Source organism: Caenorhabditis elegans, chromosome IV (genome assembly GCF_000002985.6).
Source record: "Caenorhabditis elegans chromosome IV".
NCBI classification, from domain to species: domain Eukaryota; kingdom Metazoa; phylum Nematoda; class Chromadorea; order Rhabditida; family Rhabditidae; genus Caenorhabditis; species Caenorhabditis elegans.
Window position 1 is genome coordinate 4262787 of NC_003282.8, and position 25786 is coordinate 4288572.

General features: G+C 37.7%; 9 protein-coding genes and 3 non-coding genes across 14 annotated transcripts; 7 read left to right on the plus strand and 5 right to left on the minus strand.

Moving 5' to 3' along the window:
* Positions 1-506: 506 nt before the first annotated feature.
* On the plus strand, positions 507-2437 carry col-33 (Nematode cuticle collagen N-terminal domain-containing protein). The gene is made up of 4 exons (NM_068123.5): positions 507-581; positions 1133-1195; positions 1513-1593; positions 1646-2437. The coding sequence occupies exons 1-4, from the start codon at positions 555-557 to the stop codon at positions 2387-2389; spliced, it is 915 nt and encodes a 304-aa protein (NP_500524.2). The 5' UTR covers positions 507-554; the 3' UTR covers positions 2390-2437.
* A 300-nt stretch (positions 2438-2737) lies between these two features.
* On the plus strand, positions 2738-3812 carry F36A4.5 (MBL fold metallo-hydrolase; the record flags this gene model as incomplete). 2 transcript variants are annotated; one of them, NM_068124.4, is made up of 3 exons in its annotated part: positions 2738-3264; positions 3539-3639; positions 3686-3812. In NM_068124.4, the coding sequence occupies 3 exons, from the start codon at positions 3020-3022 to the stop codon at positions 3694-3696; spliced, it is 357 nt and encodes a 118-aa protein (NP_500525.2). The 2 variants fall into 2 exon arrangements, with proteins under 2 accessions (NP_500525.2, NP_001294373.1); NM_001307444.3 differs by lacking the exon at positions 2738-3264 and having other exon boundaries at positions 3555-3639; positions 3686-3696.
* Positions 3813-4795: 983 nt separating this feature from the next.
* F36A4.4 (TransThyretin-Related family domain) lies at positions 4796-5450 on the plus strand. The gene is made up of 4 exons (NM_068125.4): positions 4796-4987; positions 5052-5145; positions 5191-5291; positions 5338-5450. Exons 1-4 carry the CDS (start codon positions 4845-4847, stop codon positions 5411-5413), a joined length of 414 nt encoding a protein of 137 aa, NP_500526.1. The 5' UTR covers positions 4796-4844; the 3' UTR covers positions 5414-5450.
* Positions 5451-6821: 1371 nt separating this feature from the next.
* On the plus strand, positions 6822-7441 carry F36A4.3 (Transthyretin-like family protein). The gene is made up of 3 exons (NM_068126.2): positions 6822-7029; positions 7085-7178; positions 7224-7441. The coding sequence occupies exons 1-3, from the start codon at positions 6947-6949 to the stop codon at positions 7398-7400; spliced, it is 354 nt and encodes a 117-aa protein (NP_500527.1). The 5' UTR covers positions 6822-6946; the 3' UTR covers positions 7401-7441.
* Positions 7442-8438: 997 nt separating this feature from the next.
* Positions 8439-9034, plus strand: F36A4.2 (DUF870 domain-containing protein). Its single transcript, NM_068127.6, has 3 exons — positions 8439-8602; positions 8669-8759; positions 8806-9034. Exons 1-3 carry the CDS (start codon positions 8466-8468, stop codon positions 8998-9000), a joined length of 423 nt encoding a protein of 140 aa, NP_500528.1. The 5' UTR covers positions 8439-8465; the 3' UTR covers positions 9001-9034.
* Positions 9035-9680: 646 nt separating this feature from the next.
* On the plus strand, positions 9681-10242 carry F36A4.1 (DUF870 domain-containing protein). Its single transcript, NM_068128.3, has 3 exons — positions 9681-9826; positions 9881-9971; positions 10021-10242. The coding sequence occupies exons 1-3, from the start codon at positions 9687-9689 to the stop codon at positions 10102-10104; spliced, it is 315 nt and encodes a 104-aa protein (NP_500529.1). The 5' UTR covers positions 9681-9686; the 3' UTR covers positions 10105-10242.
* A 166-nt stretch (positions 10243-10408) lies between these two features.
* Positions 10409-10429, minus strand: 21ur-11903. Its single transcript, NR_053080.1, has one exon.
* A 1031-nt stretch (positions 10430-11460) lies between these two features.
* Positions 11461-11556, plus strand: mir-242. Its single transcript, NR_002384.2, has one exon. It is a non-coding gene; the product is annotated as a pre-microRNA mir-242 (primary transcript).
* On the minus strand, positions 11555-15089 carry nhr-78 (Nuclear Hormone Receptor family). The gene is made up of 7 exons (NM_068129.3): positions 14863-15089; positions 14600-14687; positions 14267-14332; positions 13825-13877; positions 13302-13526; positions 12468-13067; positions 11555-11717 (listed from the first exon to the last, which is right to left on the minus strand). The coding sequence occupies exons 1-7, from the start codon at positions 14923-14925 to the stop codon at positions 11607-11609; spliced, it is 1206 nt and encodes a 401-aa protein (NP_500530.2). The 5' UTR covers positions 14926-15089; the 3' UTR covers positions 11555-11606.
* Positions 15090-16038: 949 nt separating this feature from the next.
* F15E6.6 (Xanthine dehydrogenase) lies at positions 16039-21334 on the minus strand. The gene is made up of 16 exons (NM_068130.6): positions 21233-21334; positions 20942-21175; positions 20487-20797; positions 20302-20437; positions 20133-20255; positions 19990-20090; positions 19372-19572; positions 19002-19316; positions 18854-18953; positions 18613-18809; positions 18264-18568; positions 18126-18216; positions 17907-18076; positions 17036-17657; positions 16760-16992; positions 16039-16711 (listed from the first exon to the last, which is right to left on the minus strand). Exons 1-16 carry the CDS (start codon positions 21330-21332, stop codon positions 16180-16182), a joined length of 3771 nt encoding a protein of 1256 aa, NP_500531.2. The 5' UTR covers positions 21333-21334; the 3' UTR covers positions 16039-16179.
* Positions 21335-22156: 822 nt separating this feature from the next.
* Positions 22157-22177, minus strand: 21ur-12331. Its single transcript, NR_053082.1, has one exon.
* A 439-nt stretch (positions 22178-22616) lies between these two features.
* Positions 22617-25646, minus strand: srv-4 (the record flags this gene model as incomplete). 2 transcript variants are annotated; one of them, NM_001307353.2, is made up of 7 exons in its annotated part: positions 22617-22687; positions 22741-22830; positions 23342-23523; positions 24017-24117; positions 24165-24323; positions 25171-25386; positions 25485-25646. In NM_001307353.2, 5 exons carry the CDS (start codon positions 25644-25646, stop codon positions 23457-23459), a joined length of 705 nt encoding a protein of 234 aa, NP_001294282.1. The 2 variants fall into 2 exon arrangements, with proteins under 2 accessions (NP_001294282.1, NP_500532.2); NM_068131.3 differs by having other exon boundaries at positions 22636-22687; positions 24017-24121.
* Positions 25647-25786: the final 140 nt, after the last annotated feature.

Below are 25786 nucleotides of genomic sequence, written 5' to 3' on the forward strand. Positions count from 1 at the left end.
TTTTTTTCAAAGTTGTTCCAAAAGACCATTAAAATATCTAAAGAAAACGGGAAAAAATGCCAATTAGTATCCGGCAAACGGCAAATCAGCAAACCGGCAATTTGCCGAAACTGAAATTTTCACTCCTTAATACCCCGATTTTGCCAAAATTTATATTCTGCACCATAACACATACATATTGTGTCTTTCTCTAATAATTATGTAATTAACATTCCAAACCGTTCACTATTTCCAATCGTTTCCACCTTTCTTCCAGTTCTTCTTGTCTTTCTTATTTTTCCTTATTCAATTCAATATGCGAATCTAATTCAGTAATTACATGAAGACACTCAAAAACAACAATCTGAACACATCTTAGTCATCATCCAAAAATGGAGACACTTAACGTCCATCCGAGTGCTAATTGCTTCGGCTTTTCCCAGACACCCTAACTAGTTCCTTCAGTGTCTCCGTCTCTTTTGGATACTGTAGACATTTGGTATATAAGAAGTGGCGAAGCTGCTGAAAATGGACACTTTTTTCTTTATTCTTACTGAAAAAGTGCGAAGCTAGTCATGGAGGTCCAGGAGATTAAGAATCGGGTTAGTTTTTCTGAACTTTATGTTGAAGGTATTCTTAGCTAGTTTTAAACCGAATTCTTCAAATTAATTGTTTTAGTTTGTGATTTGAAACTTAACTTTAAAAAAACTTCAGTTTTATAGTTTTCAAACAAAAAAATCTTGAACGTTTCCACTTATTTCCTTCCAAAAACTGAGCTATAGACAGTTTTCTTCATTTTTCCCAAATCAGCTCGTCAAGAGCTTCAATTTAAGTATAATCATGGCCAGGTTCGATCCAATTTGGGTCTCGCCACGAAATCTTGGCGGGCTACAGTAGTTTTCGTGGCGGGATCCAACTTGAAACATACCTTGTCATGATTATACTTAAATTGATGCTATTCTTGAGCTGATTTCGAATTTTCGCATTAGGTGTTTAAAATCTCACGAAAAACGGAAAATTTCCAACAAAAAAATTCCCAAAAAAAATGATTTCAATATTTTAAAAATATTTTTTGCATATGAATTTTTCGATAATCGAAACGCAAAAAATTACTGACATAAAAAAAAACCAAATAACTTATCAAAATTTCCAGATGAAAGCCTATCGGTTTGTAGCCTACTCCGCAGTGGCATTCTCGGTGGTTGCAGTTATTTCGGTAAGTCAAATTGATTCAATTTTGATTTTTTGCTCCAAAGTACATTTTTTCTAGAATAAACTTATTGAAAGCTTCAAAATCTTGACTAGGTATAAAAACGTCTTGACTAGGTATAAAAACTTGGGTCTCGACCCGAAACCCTGCGTATCTAACTCGATTACTGTAGTTTTCGCGGCGAGACCGAAGCAAGTCTAGTCAAGATTATATTTAAATGAAAGCTATTGAGTTGCTGAATTTACAAATGGAGTCAATTTTTTTTGGAAATACGAATTTTTGGCTCAAAAAGTCAACAAAAATCACTAAAAGATATTCTTCAGGTATGCGTCACACTTCCAATGGTGTACAACTACGTGCATCATGTCAAGAGAAGCATGCAAAATGAGATTGTCTATTGTAGGGTAAGTGTTTTCTTGCAAACAACTCATTTTTTTACACAATTTTTACCTTTAGGGCTCCGCAAAAGACATCTGGTCAGAAGTGCGCACCCTGAAAACCGCTCTGGAACCGATCCAAAACCGTACAGCCCGTCAGGCGTACGCAGATGCCGCAGTTCACGGAGGAGGCGGTGGAGGCGGAAACTGTGAGGCCTGCTGCCTTCCAGGACCCGCTGGACCCGCCGGTGCCCCAGGAAACCCTGGGAGACCGGGTAAACCTGGAGCTCCAGGACTTCCAGGAAACCCTGGAAAGCCACCAGTTCAGCCTTGTGAGCCAATTACTCCACCACCATGCAAACCATGTCCAGATGGACCCGCGGGACCACCAGGACCACCTGGAGCACCTGGAGATGCTGGAACAAACGGAGCTCCGGGAGCGCCTGGAGGTGATGCTCCACCCGGTGAGGCAGGACCGAAAGGACCACCAGGACCACCAGGATCCCCCGGAGCACCCGGAGAGCCAGGAAGACCTGGAGACGACGCACCAAGTGAGCCACTCATCCCAGGGGAGCCAGGACCACAAGGACCACCGGGACCACCTGGACAAGCCGGACCAGACGGACAACCTGGAGCACCCGGAGGACCCGGAACTCCTGGATCAAAAGGACCACCGGGTAACCCAGGAGCTCCTGGAGCCGATGGAAAGCCTGGAGCACCAGGACAAGCTGGACCAGCTGGAGCGAAGGGAGAGAAGGGAATCTGTCCGAAATATTGTGCGATTGACGGAGGTGTCTTCTTCGAGGACGGCACTCGGCGATAAAGGATTTTATTTATTCATGATTATGACAATAAACATTGGCTTTAACTTTATTGTTTTGAAACTTGGTTTACAGGAAGTTAGGACCATGAACATAAGGTCTGAGCCTTTTTTTACGTTCAGGTTCAAGGTGAGATCTCTGTTTTCTGCGGTATTGCACCCCGACACTTGGGGTCTGATTAGATTAATGTCTGATCTTTTATCGTATGAAATGTTTATTCTACGGAAATGGAACTTCGGGACTTTCTGGTTTTTTTGTTCTAAGAAAAAAAAAACAAAAAATAGATTGCAACGCTGATTCAGCGAAACATAAAAAACAAAAACAAAACTCTTTCCGTTCGTTCAAGTTTTATATTTTATGAAAAATTTTTGCTTTGTCCCGTTTAAAATCAAAAGTTGTTTTTTTTGTCCTAAGTTTAAGCCTAAGCCTACGGCTAAGCCTAAGCCTAAAGAAAGCCTAATCTGACTTTTCCCAGCTTCAAAACGGCCTGCAGACATTTTCCATTCTTATTCTGTTTCTTCTCACTTTTTTGATAGAAGCGGTTTCCCATAGGTCTCGCTAGGAACTCCATTCCTTCAGCCAAACTGTCACTTAAATTTCGTCTTATTGAACCAGAATCAGCGGCATTCGAAATGTATTTGCCTATTGTTCTAATTCTACTATGCTCCCTAGTCAACTCAGACCCTGTTAACATTGAACTCAACATTGCCCAATTCCATTGCCCGATTCCTAACAAACACTGGTGTGGTGAACTTTTCCTTTACGAAGTTGATAATCTGACGGGACATGATTTGCATCGGCAACAACAATTTTGTCTGTCAGAAGGCGCTAGGACTTTGAAATACAGTTTGGAGCCTGAAGGAGATTTCCGCCGCTTGTAAGTTTTGTTTAATCGAGTCACATGGGGCTTCGCCTCCCGTGCTTACCTTGCGGTGACCTCCGCCTGCCTGCTCCTTTTGTATAGTGCGGAGCGGAACCCGTAAAGTGTCGGCCGCGGCAAAAGAACCACTTTTCGCACTGTGAGTACCAAGCCTTTGACTTCTCGGCATATGGCAGATATTGAGCGAGAGGCCGGCAGGTTGTAGGCAGGCCTGAAACCGCGCCTGCCTCCCATGGAAGCCCTAGATTCATCGTCTTTTACATTTCCACAGGACTACGAGTTCTCCTATGTTGTCAATCATAATTGCTCCGCGGACGGAAACACTTATTGTGTGCAACCTGTCAAACCAACAACCGTTAGTAGATTTGGAACGTGAGCTTTTCTGTTTTTACTCAATTTTTTCTGAACCAAGTTTCAGGCGATATATAAAGTTCGACATTAAAGCTCTCCCAGTTGGCAGCCCAATTCCATGCAAGTCACCAAAAGAATGGAGAGTTATAAAAGGATAATACGTTTTCAGTATTAAAAATAAAAGTTAAAAAATCATCGTTTGTTCTATGCAAAAATTGTCAACTGCAGCATTACTGTAGGGGTACTGTACCAGTACTGTAGAGTTACTGTAGTTTCAGAAAAATTAGTTTTTCTTTTGAAGGATATCGGTTTAAGTTTAGTGAAGGAATATGGTCGGGGTGCTGTTGTTGTGCTGTAGTACTACTGTAGTTTTAAAAGAGGTATGGTCGGATACTATACGGTTACTGTACAGTAGCAGCACTGTATGATTACTAATACATGAGAAGAGATATTGGAAATATTCTGGAAAATCAAAACTTCTGAGAAATTTTTTTGCCCGAAAAATCAAATATATTATAGAAATTTTTATGATGTTCAAACAAATTTTTGGGTACGTATGGGTTTCGTTCCTTTCAAAATGTTTTAATTTTCTAAAATTTCATTTTCCACCTTTTATATTAAATTTTTACCAAGAAATTGTAGCTAAAACACAGGTCAGAATATCACACTTTCAAACAAAATTCTGAAAGCTACAAAATTTCTTCAACATTTCAAAATGCTCCTGATTATTTTTTGGAATAGTTTGAACATTTAATGTGCTTAATTTACTGTAACTTTTACACTCGCGATAATGTCCTCACAAACTCCCAATCAGATACCGCTACTTAAATTCATATCCAAGTGCCTTCCGATCAAAACGTCATAAAGATTGGAGATGACGGCAAAATTGTAGACGTAACAACTATGTTGCTATATACTATAATTTACAGGCAGAAGAAACCCATAAGTATCAATTTTTGAATGATTAAAAGGGCGTCTATTATGTGTTATAAATTTCATACTTCACCAGTCGCTGGTACTAAAAAAATTAAAGATTAAAAATTAAAACACCAAAATCCACGTAAAAAAACAACGAGAGAAAAAAGTATAGCCAAATACACACGACATGTATTTATTTGAGTTATATTTACGTGACCCATGATTTATCAAGATTTTATCGAGACGTGTCCAATTAAACATAACTCTTTCTCTTGCTAATCAAATTATTCCCGGTTTTTATTATCGGAATGCATCTTCCAACATTTTGCCTGGTCATCCTATGCTCTCTGACCAGTGGAATTCATATCCGCTTCCAGGCTGAAATCGACTGTGATATTCCTGGCGCATACTGGTGTGGAGAACTCAATGTATTGGAGAAAGATGTAATAGTGTGAGTTTGAGAGTTGCTAACAGTTCAACCTTTGAAAAACGTCAATAATTATACCACTTTTCAGTCACGATTTGCTGAAACAAGACAAATTTTGCACATCGGAACGTACAAAGACGGTTAAGTACACTATCGACGCTGAGGACGACTTTCCTACAGATGTAAATTTCGTCGCTTAACCTAAACGTATAACCGTACTTATCCAGAACTTCGAGATCTTCTACAAATTCAATCATAATTGTTCTGCAAACGGAAAAACGTATTGTGTGAAACCTAGAGATCATAAAGAAGTTGATTTATTTAGACCGTGAGTTGTTCTGTCTTTTGCTCAATGTCTCACCAATGAGTTTCAGTAAAACCGTATACTTCAACATCGAAGCTCGCCCAAATGCCCAGCCATATAGATGTAAGGCGCCTTGGATTTTTTGAATGATTGAACTTCTTGTATAAATGATGTCGAGTTTCGAAACGTTGTTTGTTATTGTAATTACATTCGCATATCTGTGGAGAAGTTCCAAAGGAGCATAGTAATAGTATCAATATATTGTCTTTCTAAGGCTATTCTATGACTTATGATTTTTAAACTTGCCGTTAGAAGTTGGATACAACAGACAATACATGCCTAAGCTTTCGGACGATCTGGTTACTTTTTAGCTGATTCTATTCCTAGGTAGCATATATCTACACTAACGCATATCTAAGTAGGCTCAGATCTTCTTGAGGCTTCACGTTCTTAGGATCTGCAAGAGCCACCGACGTTTTATGAATTTCCATTGAGACAAGAGCCTAGGCTTTCCTACGATGCGGTGCCTATTTTTTTCTGTGGTACAGTGATTTTTCGAGGCCTGCTATGGCTGTTCATGCCTCACAAGTTCTACTTGTTTCATTTGAAAGCTCATGCTCCGAATCATTGTGTGAATCCTGTGTGAAACCTGTGTGAATATCTGTCCTTCGCCTATCCTGGAAAGGGTAAAGATCTAAAAAAACAAATTAATTATATATTTTATTAGTATTGACGTGACCCATGATTTATCAAGATTTCATCGACATGTGTCCGATTCAACTGAACTCTTTTCTCGCAAATCAATTGATTCCCGGTTATTGCCGAATGCATCTGCCAACAATTTGCCTGACCATTCTATGCACTCTAGCCAGCAGCCAGCTTGTCCGCTTCCAGGCTGACATCGACTGCGATATTCCTGGCATACATTGGTGCGGAGAACTCTTTGTATACGAGAAAGATGTAATCTTGTGAGTTTAAATACGGACATACGCTTCCCAAGAGCTGAGGCTTTTATTCTGATAATTTGGCTAACGGAAATTTCAGTAAATTATTGCAAAACACGACCTCCAGATAATTCTCTCGATTTTTTTCCAATTTTTGGCTCGGCCTTGAGTATAAACTGGCCGGCTATAGCGAGCATGTGGGCCCGCTAGCCTTTTGGGTATAGGGTCTGCTAAAAAAGGGATCATCACAACCAAAACTGACTGAGCTGTGGTCATTCGAAGTTTACCTCATTTTCGGATCATACTGGGCTTGGAATATACTAAATAGTTGTAAAACGCATCTGCGTCGCCAGATCTTCATGAGGTTTGTGAATCTGTGATCCGTGAGCACAGGATTCCATTCAAAAAATGCCAGCGTAGAAGTACAAGAGTGCTGAGAAAGCCAAGAAATCTGTAAATTAAGTTTTTCAGAATTTTTGTCCAAATGTTTTCAATTACTACTCAGCTTTTCAAGAACGGTTCTATCGATTTATTATAGAGATTTTTCACAAAAAAAAAAGAAAATTTTATTCGTATTGACGTGGCCCATGATTTATCAAGATTTTATCGGCACGTGTCCAATTCAACTGAACTATTTCTCTCGCCAATTAATTCATTCCTGGTTATTGTCAAACGCATCTGCCAACAATTTGCCTTGCAATTCTATGCTCTCTAGCCAGTGGACAGGTCCGCTTTATGTTTGAGGCTGAAATCGACTGCAATATTCCTGGCGCTCTCTGGTGTGGAGAACTCTATGTTTTGGAGCAAGATGTAGTGTTGTGAGTTTACGGGGTTTCCACCAATTTTTCGAATAGCTGACCTTTTATTTTTCAGTCCCGATTTGCTGAGAATTGATAGATTCTGCACGTCAAAAAGTAAAAAGATGTTCAGGTTCGATGTCTACCCTGGGAGTGACTTTCCTACAGTTGTAAGTTTGGTACTTAACCTAATCGTATTACCTTACTATTTCCAGGACCTCGAGCTCACCTACAAATTCAATCATAATTGCTCTGCGGATGGAGAAACGTATTGTGTGAAGCCTAAGTGGTCGAAAAAAGTGAATGGACGTGTCGGTCAAAGTGTAGGCTTCGACATCGATGCTCGTCCACATGGCAAACCATCGAGATGTAAACCGCCTTTCTACTTTTGAATTGGAATGATTTAACTCCTTGTATGAATGATGTTCGGTTTCTAAACCTTGTTTATTTTGCAATTAATTGGGACATATATGCGGAGAAATTTAACGATTTTACAGTAGTCTATAAGAGCAGTGATACTAGAAGTCCGAGTATCCATACTTTTACTTTCGAAGGCCTTTGTATGACTTGTGATTTTTGAATTTGTAGTCAGAAGTTGAATAGAGCAAACAAGACTTTTGAACCATCTAATGCTTTTGGTGCCATTGCTATATCTGTTCCCGGATTTTCTTGAAAAATCTGTAAACATGAATTGGCAAACTTTTGAAGAACATAACCTCCGAAATCCTACAGTACCCCTACAACTACTGTACTAAACAATATCTGTTCTGTAGTGGTACTGTAGTAATACGCTACGACTACTGTAGTTCAGGTGTGTACAATAATCCTACAATAAGCTCACAGTACCACTACAGTACTCTAGAATACCCCTCAACAGACATCCTACCCAAAACTCAAAAGCTCAATATTCAAAATTTCCTGAATTGTAATAATCCTAAAGTAACCCGACAGCAACTCTACCTACCCAAACTCATTGCAATAGCTCAAAATTCAATTTATCATGAACCACAGTAATTCTACAGTTACCCTACAGTATCCCACAGTGAGCATTGAAAATACAATCAAGTATTAAAAAATCTGTAATAGAAATTTTCTCCAAATTTTTTAACTTACAACTTGAAGCTTTTCAAAAACTCTAGCATTTTTAAGTGGTTCATTTTTCGTTTGATTTATTGTCCTGAACCCATATTTTGGCGAACGTTTAAACAGATCTTTTTACGCATTGTACCCCAACATTTTTTGTAGGATACAGTTCATGAAATCTAAATCCCTTCTCGAAGTTGAAATATGTACACCAAAAAGTTCCGTTGGTAGATAATACATTTCACTTTGCTATTTTTATTTTTCGAAAGGTCAAGTTTATTTTATTCGTATTGACACGTGTCCAATTCAACTGAACTCTTCTCTCGCCAATTAATTCATTCCTGGTTATTGTCATCCCGACATAACACTTTGGAATGCATCTGCCTACAATTTGCCTAGTCATTCTATGCTCTCTAGCCAGTGGACAGGTTCTCTTTCAAGCTAAAGTCACCTGCAATATTGGCACATACTGGTGTGGAGAACTCTATATATTGGAGGAAGATTGGCTGTTGTGAGTTTAAAGTGTAAAGTTTGCATACGTTTCCCAATTTCAAAAAAAAAATCATATATTTTCCAGTCACGATCAGTTGGCTCATGACAAATTCTGCACATCGGATATGTATAAACAACTTGATTACACAGTCAATCCTAAAGACTTTCCTACAATGGTAAGTTGCTCCGCTTAACCTATTCCTATTACCTTAATATTTCCAGGACTACGAGATCTTTTACAAATTCAATCATAATTGTACTGCGGACGGAAAAACGTATTGTGTGCAACCTAAAGAATCGAAAAAAGTTCATAAATGGGTTGGACATCGCCGCGTTAAATTCCTCATCGATGCTAGCGCAAATGGCAAACCAAAGACATGTGAATGGCCTTTCTTTTATGGAGGATTCTGGGGATGATGGAACTCTGTGTATAAATAATGTCGAGGTTCTTTGTTTTTGTTATTACTTGGGCACATTTGTGAAAAAGTGTTATTTATAGTCCGAATAACAATATGTTTATCCTATTCTATTGTTTGTAATTTTGGAATTTGTCGTTAAAAACTGACAGATCGTGAACAGGCTTTCGGAAGATTCTGTGTCGGTTTTTAGGTTGCACCTCTGTATGTCAATGCACCATAAACTTTTTCTATGGCTGGCTGAGCCAGTTTTTTATGTTAAGAGATACAAAACATGACGTCTCCTGGTGAGCATAAAAACGTAATAATTAAATTCTTCTTGTCGTATAGGTATCAACTAGTCAGGTAAAACACGCTTGCCGAGCCTTGTCGACTTGTTAGTTCTCTCCAGTTATAAGAGTCGACAGGAGTCGTCAAGAGTTTGACTATCGGCAAGACTTGTTAGACTTGTTCAAGATTAGGCAGGAGTGTGACTATTGGAAGGAGTCTGTCTACTTTCGGCAAGAGTGGGTTAAACTTTCTGCAGAATTTTTTTTTTTTTTTGCCTGACTAGTGAGTACAAACGGAATGTGTGTACATATTTCATTCGTATTTACGTGATCCACAGTATATTAAAATTTCATCGACACGTGTCCGATTCAACTGAACTCTTTTCTCGCTAATAAATTTATTCCCGGTTATTGTCGAATGCATCTGCCAACAATTTGCTTGGTCATCCTATGCTCTCTAGCCAACGGAAAGCTTCTCTTTGAAGCAGACATCACCTGCAATATTCCTGGCGCACATTGGTGTGGAGAAATCTATGTTTTGGAGAAAAATTTGATCAAGTGGGTTCAAAGTTATAAAGTTTCACCCACGCCAAAAATCGAATAATTTTTCAGGGACGACAAGCTGAAACATGAGAAATTTTGCACGTCGGAACGTACAAAGTCACTTGAGTACACTATCGACCCTACTGACTTTCCTATAGAAGTAAATTCCGCCGCTTAACATAATTGTATGTATTACTTTACATTTTCAGAACTACGAGATCTTCTACAAATTAAATCATAATGTTCTGCAAATGGAAAAACGTATTGTGTGCAGCCTAGAAAACCGGAAATAGTTGATAGACGTCCCGGTCAACGCGTACACTTTGATATCAAAGCTCTTACAAATGGCCAACCATGGAGATGTAGGGCGCCTTTCTTTTTCTGGCCGGGAATGTTTTAACGTCTGTATAAATGAGGTCGGATTGCTCAAAGCTATTTGTTTTTGTTATTAATTGGGACATATCTGTCGAGAAATTTAGTCCGAGTATCCATACTTTTACTTTCGAAGCCTATTTTATGACCTGTGATTTTGAGTTTGTGGTCAGAACTTGAATAGAGCAGACAAGGCTTTTGGACGATCCAATACTTGTTTTTTCGGTGCCATGGAAGTTTTTCAAAACATGCTATACCTGTACCCGGAGCTTTTAAAGAGATTCGGAAACATCAATTGGCAAAATTTTAGAGAACAGAAACTTCGACATCCTACAGTGCCCCAACAGTACAACTACAGTACTCAACAATATCTTTCCATTAACACCCCAACCTGATGCATCTTCAAGAAGGAAAAATTCAAATTTTCTTAAACTACAACAAAGCAACTCTACAGTAATCATACAGTAACCTTACAATAATCCTACAGTAATCCAACAGTACCCCTACATTTAACTACAGTACCTTGACATAACCCCTAAGTAAATATCAACCCCCACCTCTTTCAGAAGCTTAAGACTCAATTTCTCAAAAACTACAGTAATTCTACAGTAATCCAACACTACCCCTACAATACGCTTATAGTAATCCTATATTAACCCTACATGTCTCCCATAGTAATCCTAAAGTAATCCACAATAACCTTACGGGATGAATACAATACTAGACCATATCTACAGCAGGAGTACTGTACAAGTACTGTAGCTACAGTAACCCAATAGTATCTCCACAGTACTCTTACAGTACCTAGACAATATTCCTCACCAACCTCAATTCAACACTTTTTCCAAAGCTAAGATTATTGTAGTTCGGGTGTAGTTCAGGGAAATAGAGTTCAAAGAACCTGGAACTATCCACAAATTTCGATCCACAAAATTTTGTCTGTATCCCATATTAGACGCGAAAATGGGCTGTTGAGGTCGAGAAAGGTGCCTACACAAACATACGCACGTTTTATTCCTTAAAACTCTCTCTCCGGAATCTCCCCCACCACTTTCCTTCACACATATTTGTTCTCCTCCTTTTGCCTCTTTAGGAGTGTGAACCATTGCCGAGGCGATCCGAAATGCATTCACAATTGTAATACATAGGTTTGGTAAACACGTATTTTGCCTAGACACCCCCCGCCTAAATTTCCAAATGTTCACTAATGCACTTGATTATTGTCATAGTTGACACTTGTTCATATTTTCTGATACTTTCTATGAATAGTTCCCTCGTGGCTCGCGAGAGTATTGCGTAGGCCTTTGCTTCGAGAGAGAAGCTTCAGTTCGCAGCAATATCCTCCGCAAAACTTTCCCCGGCTATGCAAAAAATGGTAAGAAAGTATTTATTTGATATGGCTACATGAAGGAGATCAAAAACGTTAAGAGAACAAAGTGGTAGTTGACAAAATCTCGTTGATCAGCGGATCGCACTCCATAATTTCGAAGAAGGACATTATGATCAGACTGTTCACAAGTTCCATTACTTCGGCCTGAAAATTTATAACCGGTTATGTACATCTTGGCAATAAATTTTTGCAAATATCAATTCTTGTGCTTCCAAAAACTGACTAAGAGTTCAGTCCGATTATCTGAGGTTCCGTAATCAAAAGTTTAAGCTTAGGATTGGGTTCATTCCTAGGCTCAGGCTTAGGCTCAAGCTTAGGCTTGTACTTAGGCTTGAGCTTGGGCTTGGGCATAGGCTTAGGCTTAAGCTTAGGCGAATACAATCAATTTTTCAAAAAAATTGGTTCAATTTTCCTTTTTTTTGCTCTCAACTTTTGAGGTATCTTTATACAATTTTAATTACAATCCGATTTCAGTATTGAAAGTCCGCAAAGTTTAAAAAACTCCGAAACCTCAAGAATTCAATGGGTGTCCCAGTTGGGCGAACTGTACTCTTGGAGACGTGCAAAAGAACTTTTGATAAATCAAATTAAACTAAGTATGCGTTTGTTTGAAATATGATGATATGGTGCAGAAAAACCATACATCATTAGCAAAAATAGATAGAAAGGTTTTTATTTTGTGTCGAAAATTACGGAAACTCAGTTGTTTCCTAGATTTTTGAAAGTCGTCGATGAAAGAAAAATTCTACTATAATTAAAAAATGTTTACAGTATAAGTTTTTACCACCTTTTGGCCCAAAATAAATATTTTTCCAAATAATTTTTTTAACTTTTGCTGATATATGGTAATTTTAGGCCGTAAACCACATTTCTTGAGGTCCCCATCAAACTCACACTGATAGACGAAGAGAACAAGATGATATTTCCAGCCCTCGCAGGCCCCTCTTCCTCTCCATATGTATCGATGCAAAACTTTAACAGACATTGAACCAATAGAGACTTTTGCTTTCTAACATTCTCCTTATCACACTCTTCCAGCTTAAAATGAGCAGTTTGCCAGCAACACAGTGCTTTTAGAATAGCATTCTCTTCGAAGCTCAACTCCAGGGACTTGAACAACGGGATAAACTCAAGCCAGGAATTGACACGGGGTTTTATGATGTTCCGGTACTTTTCCAGCTCTTCTTTCCTGGTGAACATTAGCTCAGTACCGGGTTCATCACCCATCAGAGGAAGGGGCATCATTTGGATATAGGTACCATCTTGATTAATTAGCAAATTGCTTTCGGTACCAATGCACAATGTGTAATAAGAGCTGCTAATCACGTAATCCACACCACAAGCGATTCGGAATAAAAAGTTCTGACTAGCATTCGAGAGTTCTTGGAAGCCGGGTAGCGTGTTCGCATAGTTGAAAAGCATCACGTATTCCTGTTTTTGATAGCCACGGTACGAGCGGAAGTCGAATGGCTGGAGCTGGTGCTTTTCGAAGGGCTGGAAATAATAACCCATTGAGTTTTGATAACAATCATATTTTAGTTTTGTTTAAATTCTTAAACCTGACAACAGAATCGATGCAAAAACCTATAATATTAAAACCTTAGAAATTGATGCACCATAACATCATAACGTTATAGTACTAAATAACAACATAACGTTATATTATTATAGTTCAATGCACCACGATGCATCATAACAAAAATTGAAAATTTTTATTAAAACTCTCACCATTTTGCAAACTCCTGAAAAAATATCCAGCAGCCTGGAATCCGTGAAAGCCATTCGTCTGCTTTTATTTAAATTTGAGTCCATTTTGAAGAAATGCTCATTTAATTTCTGGATTTCATCGGTTTCCATCGGAGATAGTAATCCAGACGGTGCAGAATTGTGCGAAGATGGACATGGTGGTGAGAAGGGAGACGGTATTGATGGAGAAGCTGATGTTGTGGGATTCTGGAATTATTTATATGCTCTTACAATTAGTTAACAAGTCTAGAGAAGTTTTGCTTTGAATTTATTATTAAATACATATTGAATTCCAATTTCTAGAAATGTCTTGTTTAAATTGCAACTATGTATAAACACATTTTTCAACGATTCTCTCATAGATCTTCTTCTCAAAGTCGCCCCCTCCCCCTCCTTCGAGGCGGGGCATATTTTTTGTGGTTTGGCTAGAGTTGATGCCAACTCTAGCCCCCAGTCTAGCTACTGGTTCCACAAACAGCAGAGAAAAACACGTATTCAGACTTACTTCGATTCCATTTGCTGTCGATGCGTCTGGTCGTCCTTTTTTCGATTGAACCACTGAAGTTTGTATACTTTTGACATTTTTTTGTGCATAAATTTAAAAAAAATTTCATATTTTATTATTTTTAATGCAAAGTTTGAATTCCTCACTATTTTCTTAGCCGATTCCTGAATTTTCAGTCAAAAAACTCCTAATGTCGTAAAATAAGGTGTCTCGTACGTGGACACTCGGTGTTTGCGTACTTATGGGGCTACAGTAATCCAGATAACTTCAAATTTGTGCTAGAAAGTTTTAGTGTTCATTAATTGAGCTTAAATATAATAAAAAACTCACAACGTTTTTAAAATCTCGAAATTCAGAAAATTGTCCCAAAAAATTTTTTTTCGGATTTTTTAACAAATTTAATTTTTTAAAAAATTTAATTTGTAAATTATGTTTTACTCACAATATCTCTGCATATTATTATCAATACATTTCTGATATCGACATCGTTTGCAGGCCATTCGTCGTTCTGAAATTTTATTTTTTTTTTAATTTGCAGAAATAATTGTTTTTGAAAATTTATGTGATCCCAGGGGTGAAAGAATCTTGAGACAAATTATTTAGTTTTTCATTTCTAGGTCACCACTATCCTGTGATAGCCTAGAAATTCAATGAGTTAGGCCACCTATCAAATTTCGCTGTTTTTTCGAGTTTTTTCCGCTGTTTTCTTGTGAAACTTTATTGATAATTCTGTATAAATTCGGTCAATTCTAAATATTTTCAAAGTAATTATTACCAAAATTAACTTCACAATCCAAAGTTCCAGTGATGCAGTCATAGGTGATGTCCAGAGCAACTGTACGGCGGAAAAATGCGGCGCAGGCCTGAAAATGTGTTTCTTACTAAAAAAAATACGAAAAAACAATTTATGCCAGTATTTAAAAATTGAAACAAAAAATTAGAATTTGAATAAAAAATTTATCTTGAAATATTTCGAAAACAAATTTTTTCTTTTGTTCAAAATTTAAAAAAATTTTCAGTGAAAATCTCAACACTCACCTTACAACTTGGAGCTCCAAAGTGTAGCGAAAGAGCTACCGAGTCGCAAATTGCACATTTCATAGTTGAAATTTTTAATTAAAATTCAAAATAGTACTCCCAAATTTTAATTTTTTGAATTTTCTCCAAAAATTCGATAATCAAAATCAATATAATAAAATTAATAGCAATTTACAGCCAATTTTAAACAATAAAAGACTAAAAACTGAGGCTACACTCTAGCAATCAATTGTGGCGAGCGAGATAGCGCAGAGGGGCGAGAGGGTGGCGGACAGTTAGACAGTTATGGCTAGAGTACGTACTGGTGATGTTGACCAGTTATTAGAGATTGGGAAGAGTATAAAAAAATTGAGAAGATTGGGCCACCTGGAGAGGAATTATTTGCGTATTTCCAGGCGTTTCTTAATATTTTAATTTGAAATTGGAATTCTCCAACTATTATTTGGTACTTGTCAGTTTTTGCTCAAAAATCTTCAAATGCCCTAAAATAAGGCACGCAATAATTTTGTGTTTGTCAGTTACAGTAACCTCCTCCGAAAAGTTGAATTTCCCTGCAAAAAATGTCTTTTTTTAAAAGTAAATTTGAATTTCCCGCCAGAATTTTTTCTCGCAAAATTTGAATTTCCCGCCAAAATGCTATTATCTCAGAAAATTGTAAATACAATTTTATTTCGAATAATTTGAATTCCCGCAAAAAATCATTCAAAAAATTGAATTTCCCGCCAAAAATGTTTTTTTTTCAGAAAATTTGAATTTCCCACCAAAATTTTTCTTAATCGTTGCCCGTAAATCCACACAATAATTGCCTCGCCCTTTTAGGCCACTTCGTTCATTCACTCTCTACGATGTCGCCAAGACGCATCGTCGGCTAGCCAACCGACGATGGATTGACCCTGGATCTTTACCTAATTCTATCTTGTGTGTCTCATTCCTTTTTATTCCACCAATAAATTGGGATTCGTCTAAACTGTGTACTGTTATTCCTCATCGCACCGCTCATCTTCACTCGCCGCTTGACAGTTGCTCCGTGTCCTCCGCGCGTATTGGAATACGTCGTTTTCACCCGATGGGTTGACTCTCCCATTCGGTCTCGGGTGTCAACAGCTTTGGCAATGGGGGTCCTTCTAGATATATAATATTTGCTGGAACTGCTTGATCAAGAGTCCCACCCGAACTGTTTTTTTTTGTTATTTTACTCTTCAAATGATTGTGATGTCAATGATTTCCGGACGTCAGATAGTTTATGTGTGTTATTACTGATTATTTAATAAATGTTAACTATTTTGAACATGAGAAAACGAAGAATAACATACATCATTAGTTATTACACGAGCAGAGCTCTTGAATCTTGTCAGCGCTGAGTGGTGAGATTGTATCCACAAATTTATCGATTCCATTCTCCTTTCTCCAATCATCAATACAATTCATAATACACGAATGAACAGCTCCACATGACATCATCAGTGGTGGTTCACCAATTCCTTTTGATGAGTATACTTTTGCTCCATTTGCCTTGTTAATACCCAGGAGCTTCACTCTAAAGTCTTTCGGAACATCACTAGACTTCGGTATTTTGTATTGTCCCGCCGAGTTTTGATTCAGTTGTCCAGTTTCTTTATTGAAAGTTATTTTTTCACAAGTGACGAGCCCGTATCCCTGCATGAATGCTCCTTCGATCTGTCCAATGTCGATGGCAGGATTCAAGCTCTCTCCGACATCCATGACAATGTCCACACGGAGCAGACGGTTGTATCCAGTCATTGTGTCGACTTCCATTTCTACTGCACAGGCTCCTGTTGTATTATAAGGGTACTCAAACTCACCAATGCTGAGTTTTTCCCGGTCAACCCTGAAATACATATTTCAAATTCTACAGGATCAGATAGGAACGACTTACGATCCATATTCTGTGCACTGCAATGGAACATAGGCTCCATATGCATCTCGAATTGATTTTTCCCAATCACCATCGTTCTTATCAATGATCGGTTGCAGTCTAGACATTATCCTCTCACAACATGCCAAAACTGCCAACCCATTTGTATCTGCATTATGGCTTGCCCCTGTTTCCGGAGCATTCGTTATTTTGTCAGTGCTGCAGTCAACAATGGTGATGGTATCTATTGGTCTCTGGAATATTTTAATAAGTGAAGTTTGATGTGTGCTTATGAACCTTCAACGCCTCACTGCAGACTTGTAGCATTTTCTGATTGAGTCCCTGACCCATCTCAGTTCCACCAATTGATAGCTGAATAGATCCATCTAGATTGATCATAAGACTCGCTACACCATGCCCTGGTGGACCAGGATGGGAAAGTGCCAGACGGACTGATGACATCGCAATTCCTCTCTTTACAATTTTTGATGTTTTGTTGAAATTTTCAATAGTTTCCTTTCTCTTTTCAAAATCACTCCATCTGGTACAATATTCCCAACACTCGATATGTGCATCACTGTAAATGTTCCCACTGAGGTACCGTTTTTCTCCCTCGAATGCGAAATTCAGTTTCTTAACTTCCTCCGTGCTCTTCCCAACTTCCCGCGCAATTCTTCTCATCACGCCTTCACTAACGAGCTTCGCTTGTGGATTCCCGTATCCTCGAAAAGCAGTATTACTGTTCGTATTGGTTTTAACCGGGTATCCATCATATCGAACGGTTCCCATATTATACACATCATCCACAAATTGACCCATAACCATTGTGACTCCTTCTGTATGATCTTTAGACCATCCGCCGTTCAGCCAAGCCTGATGGTGAATTCCTTGTACTTTTCCATCGGAATTTATTCCTACTCTGTAAAAAATAATTTGATGCAGAGGTCAGCTGGGAAAACCGAAAGATGTTCGTGAATTTGTCAAGGGATACCTAAGCAAATAAAAAAAGTGGGCTCACTTACGGTGGGTTGTGGGACTATTTATGGCCAGAAAAGCTAATTCTTTGCAGATGCTCTTGGTTTTTTAAACATAATAATATTATATGAAACTTGCTTGCCCAATCTTGATTAATATGGGTGCTAGAAAGCCCCGTTTGTTTCTGACCAACCTATATTTTGTATAAACCCCATGCCGCTTCCCAGTAATTGCCAAATCCTCTTCCCTCGAAAGATACCCGTAAGTTGGACGATTGAGCTTCTTTGCAACAACTGAACATATACATGCAATCCAGGAAGCATTATTCAACTTCCCACCAAATGCACCACCCATTCGTTTTGTCTAAAACACAAGTGATACATCTAATATGTCAAATAATCTTCTTACTAACTTTTACGATGATCTTGTGTGCTGGGATTTTCATTGTTTCGGCAACCATTAGCTGAGTGAAACTTGTTCCTTGGGTTGAGCAGTGCACAATCCTGTAATTCTAAGATAAATTTTTTTCTCAAATTTAATGACATCTTACGACTCATCACCCTCCCCTGGAATCACCAAACTGCTCTGAGTCTCCAAGTAAAAGTGTTCTTGACTACCAAGGCTTGATTCTCCTTCCAAAACTTTGTAAGAATGTACCAAACTTTCATTGACCAAATATTCACTTTTCCCAAAATGCCGAACTTTTCCGAGCAGTGATTTTGCTACGATAGCATCTTTCAATTCAACTAATGCTGGTAGTTCCTTATACTCCAACTTAACCAATTTTGCAGCACGTCTCGCCAGAAGAACATCGTTCGCAGCGATCACTCCGACCACTTGACCAACCGATTCTACCTGTCAAAAACACAAATAATTGAACTTATTGAACCCACGCTCACTTTCTTATCGGCAAATATAGTAGCGTCGTCTGGAAGGTTCATATTTGAAATTTGAAGACCAGGCGAGTTATTTCCAGGTACATCAGAAGCCCCAAAGAAACCGACAACACCTTCAAGCTTCAATGCTTCAGTAGCATCTATACTAAGTATTTCAGCATGCGGGACTGTAGAAAGTACAAAACCGAGATGAACAGGATCTGAAATCAATAATTGTTTTGGATTGCTTTTAATACAGTCGTACTATATGTTTGAATGTCGTTCACATAAAGAGCTTCCCCTGTAATTGCACGCTCGTTAAAATAGTTGGCAAGCGGCCTTCCAACGGATTTGCGTTCAGTTGGCTGAAATCAACAAATTTAAAGTTTTATTTCAGATAGTTTCATTTCTACCTTGAAGTATTGAAGGTAATTTAATCCATCAACTGTTTCGGCTGTCTTTTCCACGTTTTTCATAAATTTGGAGAGCCTCGTGAGAGCAATTTTTATATTTTTGTTCTCACCCATCCCACTCGTTTTACAAAGGTCAGGCACATCCAAATTTTTCAGGGCAAAAATATGTTCTTCCAAGGAAGTCAGCCGCTTTGGTGGACCGCCAAGCCCAACGAAAATCCTGCTGATGTTGTTTCCAACAAGAGCAGCAAAGTTGAAGCTTGTGGAATCTTGTTCGCTGGTTTCGCCGAGTTTCAGGCAGAAAAGTTGACCAGTCTAAAGTTTAAAAAAAAAAATAATTTGATTCTCGAGTCAAAATAAAATAATTTACAATAGAACTTGAGAAGACGGTATTGACTATTGTGTTAGTAGCGAACAACTTTTTCTCTACGAACTCTTCTATGTTCACTTGAGTGAGATCTCCTGAATCGGTGAGCAAAGTTAGCTTAGCGTTGAGCACATTGAACAGGAGCAGCAAGTCGCTAACAGATATTGAAGATTTGGCTCCAGAAACGATACCTCCAGTCCAGGTCTGAAACGAACTGTGATAGCTTGGTGAACAATTAATGCAAACTGAATGCTAATGTTACGAGACAAAGGAGACATAAGGTCACAATAGCTTAAACGAGCGATTAATGGAAATTTTCACGGTGGAACATCAGCAGTTTGAAACTGCAAACGCGCTTAACCGAACAAACGGTGGCACAGTCAGGTTGGGAATGTATAAACTTTAAATTGTCTCTGTTCAAAAAACAACGGATTTTATTGCGGTCATTTTTTATATGCAGCGCACAACGCAATCTTAGAGAGTTTTTGAGACAGCAGAAAATATAGGTTTTTAGACTGAGTATCATGAAGGGGGTCATCTAGTTTTTGTGCTGCAAATGTGCTCTAAAAATAGGTGTAACACCGACGTTAATACAATACTCCGTTCTCTGAAAAAACTCACAGCAAAATTTGCAATCTGTGGAGAGGAGAATTTTTTTATAAATGCATCGACTTCTTTCCCGATATTTTGGCTTAATGATCTGGAGAGGATGTCAGACATTTCTGAATTTATGATTTGCTCCCAGGAAGAATTAAGTTACTTACTCTGAATATTTACCGCAGCACCAATCACCACGGTTTCTGGATTTTCAATGACCTCATTAAACTCTTTCACATATTTGGTTGTAATCCACTTTTGAGAAAACTCTTTTGGGTTACGGGTTGCTACTGAAAAATGCATTTAATTTCTAGGCAACTGTGTAGCAAAATTCACTAAATCTAGTTATAAGCCCGGAAGAAATGACGGTTCGATCTTTTTTGAACTCTTTGAATTGCTCAATACTTTTTGGTAGTAGAAGCTCAATCCTGTCACCTTTAAGTGTAACTGGGTTTTCAGAGTCCACAAAGATCTGTAAAAAAAGTTCTTACTATTAGTATTTTTCTAAACCTTCAACATACTCTGAGCGAAGGCGGAAAAATGATTTCCTGCGAGGGATCATATTCTGGGAAATCATTGAACGAAGTGAGTTTTTCATACGCTTCGTCTTCACTGCTTAAATCTTTACAACATCCTGCTCCAGCTTTTTTACCCCCACAGCATCCTCCACCACTTGACGAGAAACTGTAAAGAGCTTCAAGAATCGGTCGGTATCCGGTGCATCTGCATAGATTAGCTCGGATCGCTGCATTTATTTGTTCAATCGTAGGGTTCGGATGATTACGGAGGAGCGCATATGCTGACATTACAAATCCGGGTGAGCAGAAGCCGCCTGAAGCCGAAAGTACTGGTTGAAGCATGTTTAATTGCTAAAGGTTGAACTGCCGCCTCAAGGATCTAAGGAATAGCGAGATCCGTTCTGGGTAAACCCTAGAGGCTGACTATGTGGGAAGACACGATTTCTCACAAAACCTACATTGCACCGCATGTCCTCTAGCCATTCTATCCTGAATCGGGTGAATCTTATCCCGACTTCCAACTCCTTCCACAGTAATCACAAAAGTCTTGTGAACATGAAACAATGGGACCAAACATGCATTGACTGCACTGTAGACTGCCTTGTTAAGAGAATCATCCCATGTACCAAGAACAACAGTACAAGATCCACAGACACCTTCTTCACAACCTAGCTTTGTTCCTCGAAGACCCACTGGAATATTACAACGTTAGGCAGATAACGTCATCATTTAAATAATTGTGACCTTACACTTGTTTCTCAAATAATACGCCAATGTTAGTTCGGGATCCACATTTTCTTCTTTAATATCTTTTCCATTCACATTGAAGAATATACCAGTAGGTGGCATCTGAAATCCGCTTAAAGAAATGACTGAATTCCAATTGACTCATTCGGGTGCATGATTAATACAAATAGGAAAAGATTAAGGAAAACAAGTTGGGGTTGGTAAATATGTTTTTTTTTTCAAATAATTTTAACTGTTACTTTAAGCGAATTGTTCAATTTTAAATTGGCAAAAAATGTAATTAAAACATGTAAGCATGTAAAGAACAAGTATGGGCGTTCAAGCGATAAGAGAATAATTGTAATCGAAAATCATGTTCTTGTAAATAAAATGTTGTTTGTTATGGATATGGATACAACTCACAAGTCAAATTGAAATTTGAATTTCCCTCTTTTTTTGAAAACCATCAAAAAGTTTCAAAAATAATTCAAATTCTGAATTCCTACAAAAAAAATTACAGTATAGTAGACATCAGGGGTGGGCGGCATTCGGTAAATTTATTTGCCGACAATGGCAAATTGCCCGTTTGCCAATTTGCCGGAAATCTTTACTTGTGGCAAATTGCCGTTAGTCGAAAATTTATGGAATCTCTTTAAACTGTTCTTTTTTGAAGTTTTTTCCTCGTTTTTTCAAAATATTTTCAAAAAATTGCCTCATTTTTCTAAATAGATATAGAAAAATTCATATTATGCGTACAGTTTCGCAGACTAAAATTGAAATTCTAAAGCTTCAAAAAAGAATGTGCAAAACAACAATTTGCCTTTTTTTTCGGCAAATTCGGCTAATCGGCAATTTGCCAGTTTGTCACCCACCGCTGGGTTACATAACATAACTTATACGGCAGAGTACGGCTATTGGGGAAAGAAATACTGAAACTTTAAAAATGTAAAGCACAGGCGTCTTTTCGAACCCCTACAATTTTGAAATATGAATATAATTAAAACATAAAACAGGTAGAAAAATGTTTTTTGATCGACGACTTCCAAAAAATAGGTATATTTTTGATTCGACAACATTGAAAAACTATTAATCATTTCCCTAATGAAGAGAGTCAATGAGCAAATAATATCAAACAACCCTTCGTCAAAAATCATGCTCGCATTATCAGAGTAGAAAGAAAATGGCAACATTAATACAGTCTTTGGTATCTATGCAAACAGTTTCGCAACATTGATGATAACAGACCTATAACTTACAGAAAAAAAGATGGAGCATGTCAATTCTGAAAGTGTTTCTAGTTAAAAAACGGGTTTCATACTGTCTACTTCAAATTGATATACAATTGTTTTCTAAAAATTTACAATTTTTTTTACAAGACTATTCACAAATTAAAACACAAAAAAAACATTGCAGTCGAGTAAAAATATTAAAATCTAGTAGACAACATTGAAGAAATATTTTCCTGTCGTTTTCTGCATCTGAAACTTTGAAATTTCAAAATTATTTTTAGTTTTTTTTCTTAAAAACCAACCTTTTCGGTATAAATTCCTTTCGCAATTTTGAGCTACTCACTAGTAAGCTCCACGGAGAACTGATGCACATTATTTCCGTAGTGAAGAACCTGGGAAAATGAAATGTTCGTAACTTTTTGATGTGAAATTCAAATTCACCATGTTTCAATTTGCGTATCCATCAATTTTAAGCTCGAAAGCTCCAAGTTTCACAAAAAACGGTGTTTGGTACGCAATCATTCTGCGTTTGCGTACTTTTGGCGCTACAGTGATCCGGAAGTTTTAAGATTCTCAGAATATGCTTTCAAATTGACAAGAGTTGTGAAATTTAGAATTTGGTAGTAATTTTTCAGTCATTTTCTTCAAAACTTCGGGATAAACTTCATTATTGTTGTTTTTTTGAAAATTTTTCATTTAAAATCAGTTTCGTGAATTTCGGTGTTTGGTACGCAATCGTGCGTACTCTTGACGCTACAGTAGCCCCAAAATTTTCAAATGCAAGCTAGGGACTTCTCGTTTTTTGGAATTCCACTGAAATTTGACAGAGATTCTTGGATTGAATGCAAATTTGGAAAGTTCCAGTTCCAAACTTGAATTTCAGCAATTTTTCTCAAATCCTACCAAAGTTCCGTTCCAATATCCACCAGTTGAGGATTAGTGGAGAAATATAAAACCATTGTTTTTGCGAAATTTGGCACAAACAGAACAAATGAGAAAAATGCACATTTGAAAATAATTAGGTCTGTTGGTGGGTTGAGATTTGAAGATTCCGATCGATTAATACTGAAGAATGTGTTTGACATCTGAAAGTAATACTGAATGAACTGAAAATTTTAGGTAAGAAGTTTGTATTCGCTGTTATTCAATTAGTCTTGTCGAATAATTTCAGCTTGAAAGCTCTCAGTAACCTATGGTGTTTGGTACGCAGTCACTTGGTTTTTGCGTACTTTTAGCGCTAGAGTAACCTAGAAATTTTTAAATTAATGCTAGAAACACCTGGTTTTTTTTATTTTGACAGAAAACGTTTAGTTTATGCATTTCAAAATTTATTCTCAAAAGTTTCAAGTGTGTAAAAAAATTTCGTTTGACTACAGGTGTAATTTCTTTTCGAAATATTCATTCTTGAACTGACAAAATATATTATTTATGTTTATATTTTTTAGATTTGGCATTACATTTTAAGTTATTAATGTGATTCCGGGAACATTTTGGTTTCTCTGCTCGAGCATGATGTATAATTAGAAGTTTTCTTCAATCTCTAGGTGTTTGCGTACTTTTGAAGCTACAGTAACCCACAGTTTTCGGCAAAGTCTGCACCAAATGCACAAAAGTGATGAGATACAAAAATGAGCTGACCAGGAAGCAAAATATCGATAAAGTGAGGTCCTGGAGCACATCTAGCTAGAAAAATTTAAAAGTTAAAAAAATTTCAGACATGTCAGACTTTGATGAACTCCGGACTGGCGCGTAGAAACAATCCGCCAGAAGGGGCAGCGATGAGTGAGAAATTGTGATTTCCAGTGTAGAATAGTGGAATTAATACAATTGTTGGAGCCAGCCATTCAGATAAGTAAACTATTAGGATAAGGGTTGGAGACCAGAACTGGAAAATTTTGAATGAAAGGAAGTTGCGTAGAAAATTGGCGTTTAATTGTGGAGAGGGGGCAGAAATTCGACGGAAAGTAGGTAGAAAATTGATGAAAGGTTACAGAAAGTTGCAGAAAATCGCAGAAGGTACAAAAAGTTGCCAAAAAGCTATAACAAGTTACAAGAAGATTTGAAATGCTCTCAAAAAATTGCCAAATAGCTACAGAAAGTTGGATAACAGCTACAACAAGTTTCAAAAAATTATAAAATGCTGGCAAAATCTTCATAAAATTGTGAAGAAGGTACAGAGTTACAGAAATTACAGAAAATTAAAAAAAGCTACAAACAGTCACATACAGTTATAATAAATTTTCAAAAAAGCTACAGAAAGTTACAAAAAATTACCAAGAACGCACAAAAATGCCAAAAAGCTACTTCATAAATCAACGACATGGCTCTTCACTTCTCCCGGATGCTCAATGGATTCCTCCTGAAGCTGCTGGGCTCAATGGTCAGCACACTGCAATGATGAAGCTGCTGCTGGATGCTCTTGCATGACTGGTCATCACGATGCACATATGGAACATCTGCTCCTGCTCGGACTCATACAATCATCAAACAACTAGCCACTTGTGGAGAACATAAAGTCGAAGTGATCTTTGTGAGAAAATGGTTGTTTTAAATAAATTTTATTTTCTCCAAAAAAAAAATAGCTACAGAAAGTTGGTAAGAAGCTACGAAATTAACAAGCAAATTTCACAGGACATTGACCTAAAGAGCTCAACATTTGACCAATATATATGGAAAATTCTATTAAAAGTTCACAGAAAATTACACCAATTTCTCATAAAGCCGAAATGTACCTTTACATGATTCCTAAACCGAAATATCTCGGAGCACCGATTGACGGCAACTACCGTATACCCTAGGAACATGGCATTTTTGATAACTGTCAATGAAAACCACAACAGCTGAGGAATCCAATGATCGTTTGCTGCTTCGAATAGGTTATGAACTCGGTATTTGCGTGGGCGAGCAACCAGCTCCACGTATAGGAACATAAGGAGGTCCGTGATAGCCTAAAATTCTAGGGGTTTTTTAAATTTGCTCAATGGGAAAATGGACCGATGCAGCATGATTCTAAGGCACTGTCCCAAGAAGAAACCTCTCAACTTACATGCATCCTGATAATCAAGAAAAACGACGATTTGAAAACATTTTTTCTTAATTGGTGAATAATATACAAAACCCGCAGGTACAAAAACACAGAAAACCAGCATATCGGAATAAATATCAAATGACTTATTGGGAGTAGACTTAGATTTATGGAGAGCGGCATTTTTAGGACATCAACCAAAAACACGTGTCATTCCAAGAAGATATGAAGAATGGTGGGAAAATAAGAAAAGTTGAGAGAGAAAATTTGAGAGATTGAGAGAGGGTGAGCAGGTGATTTTTGTGTTGTGTTGGGGAAAATTG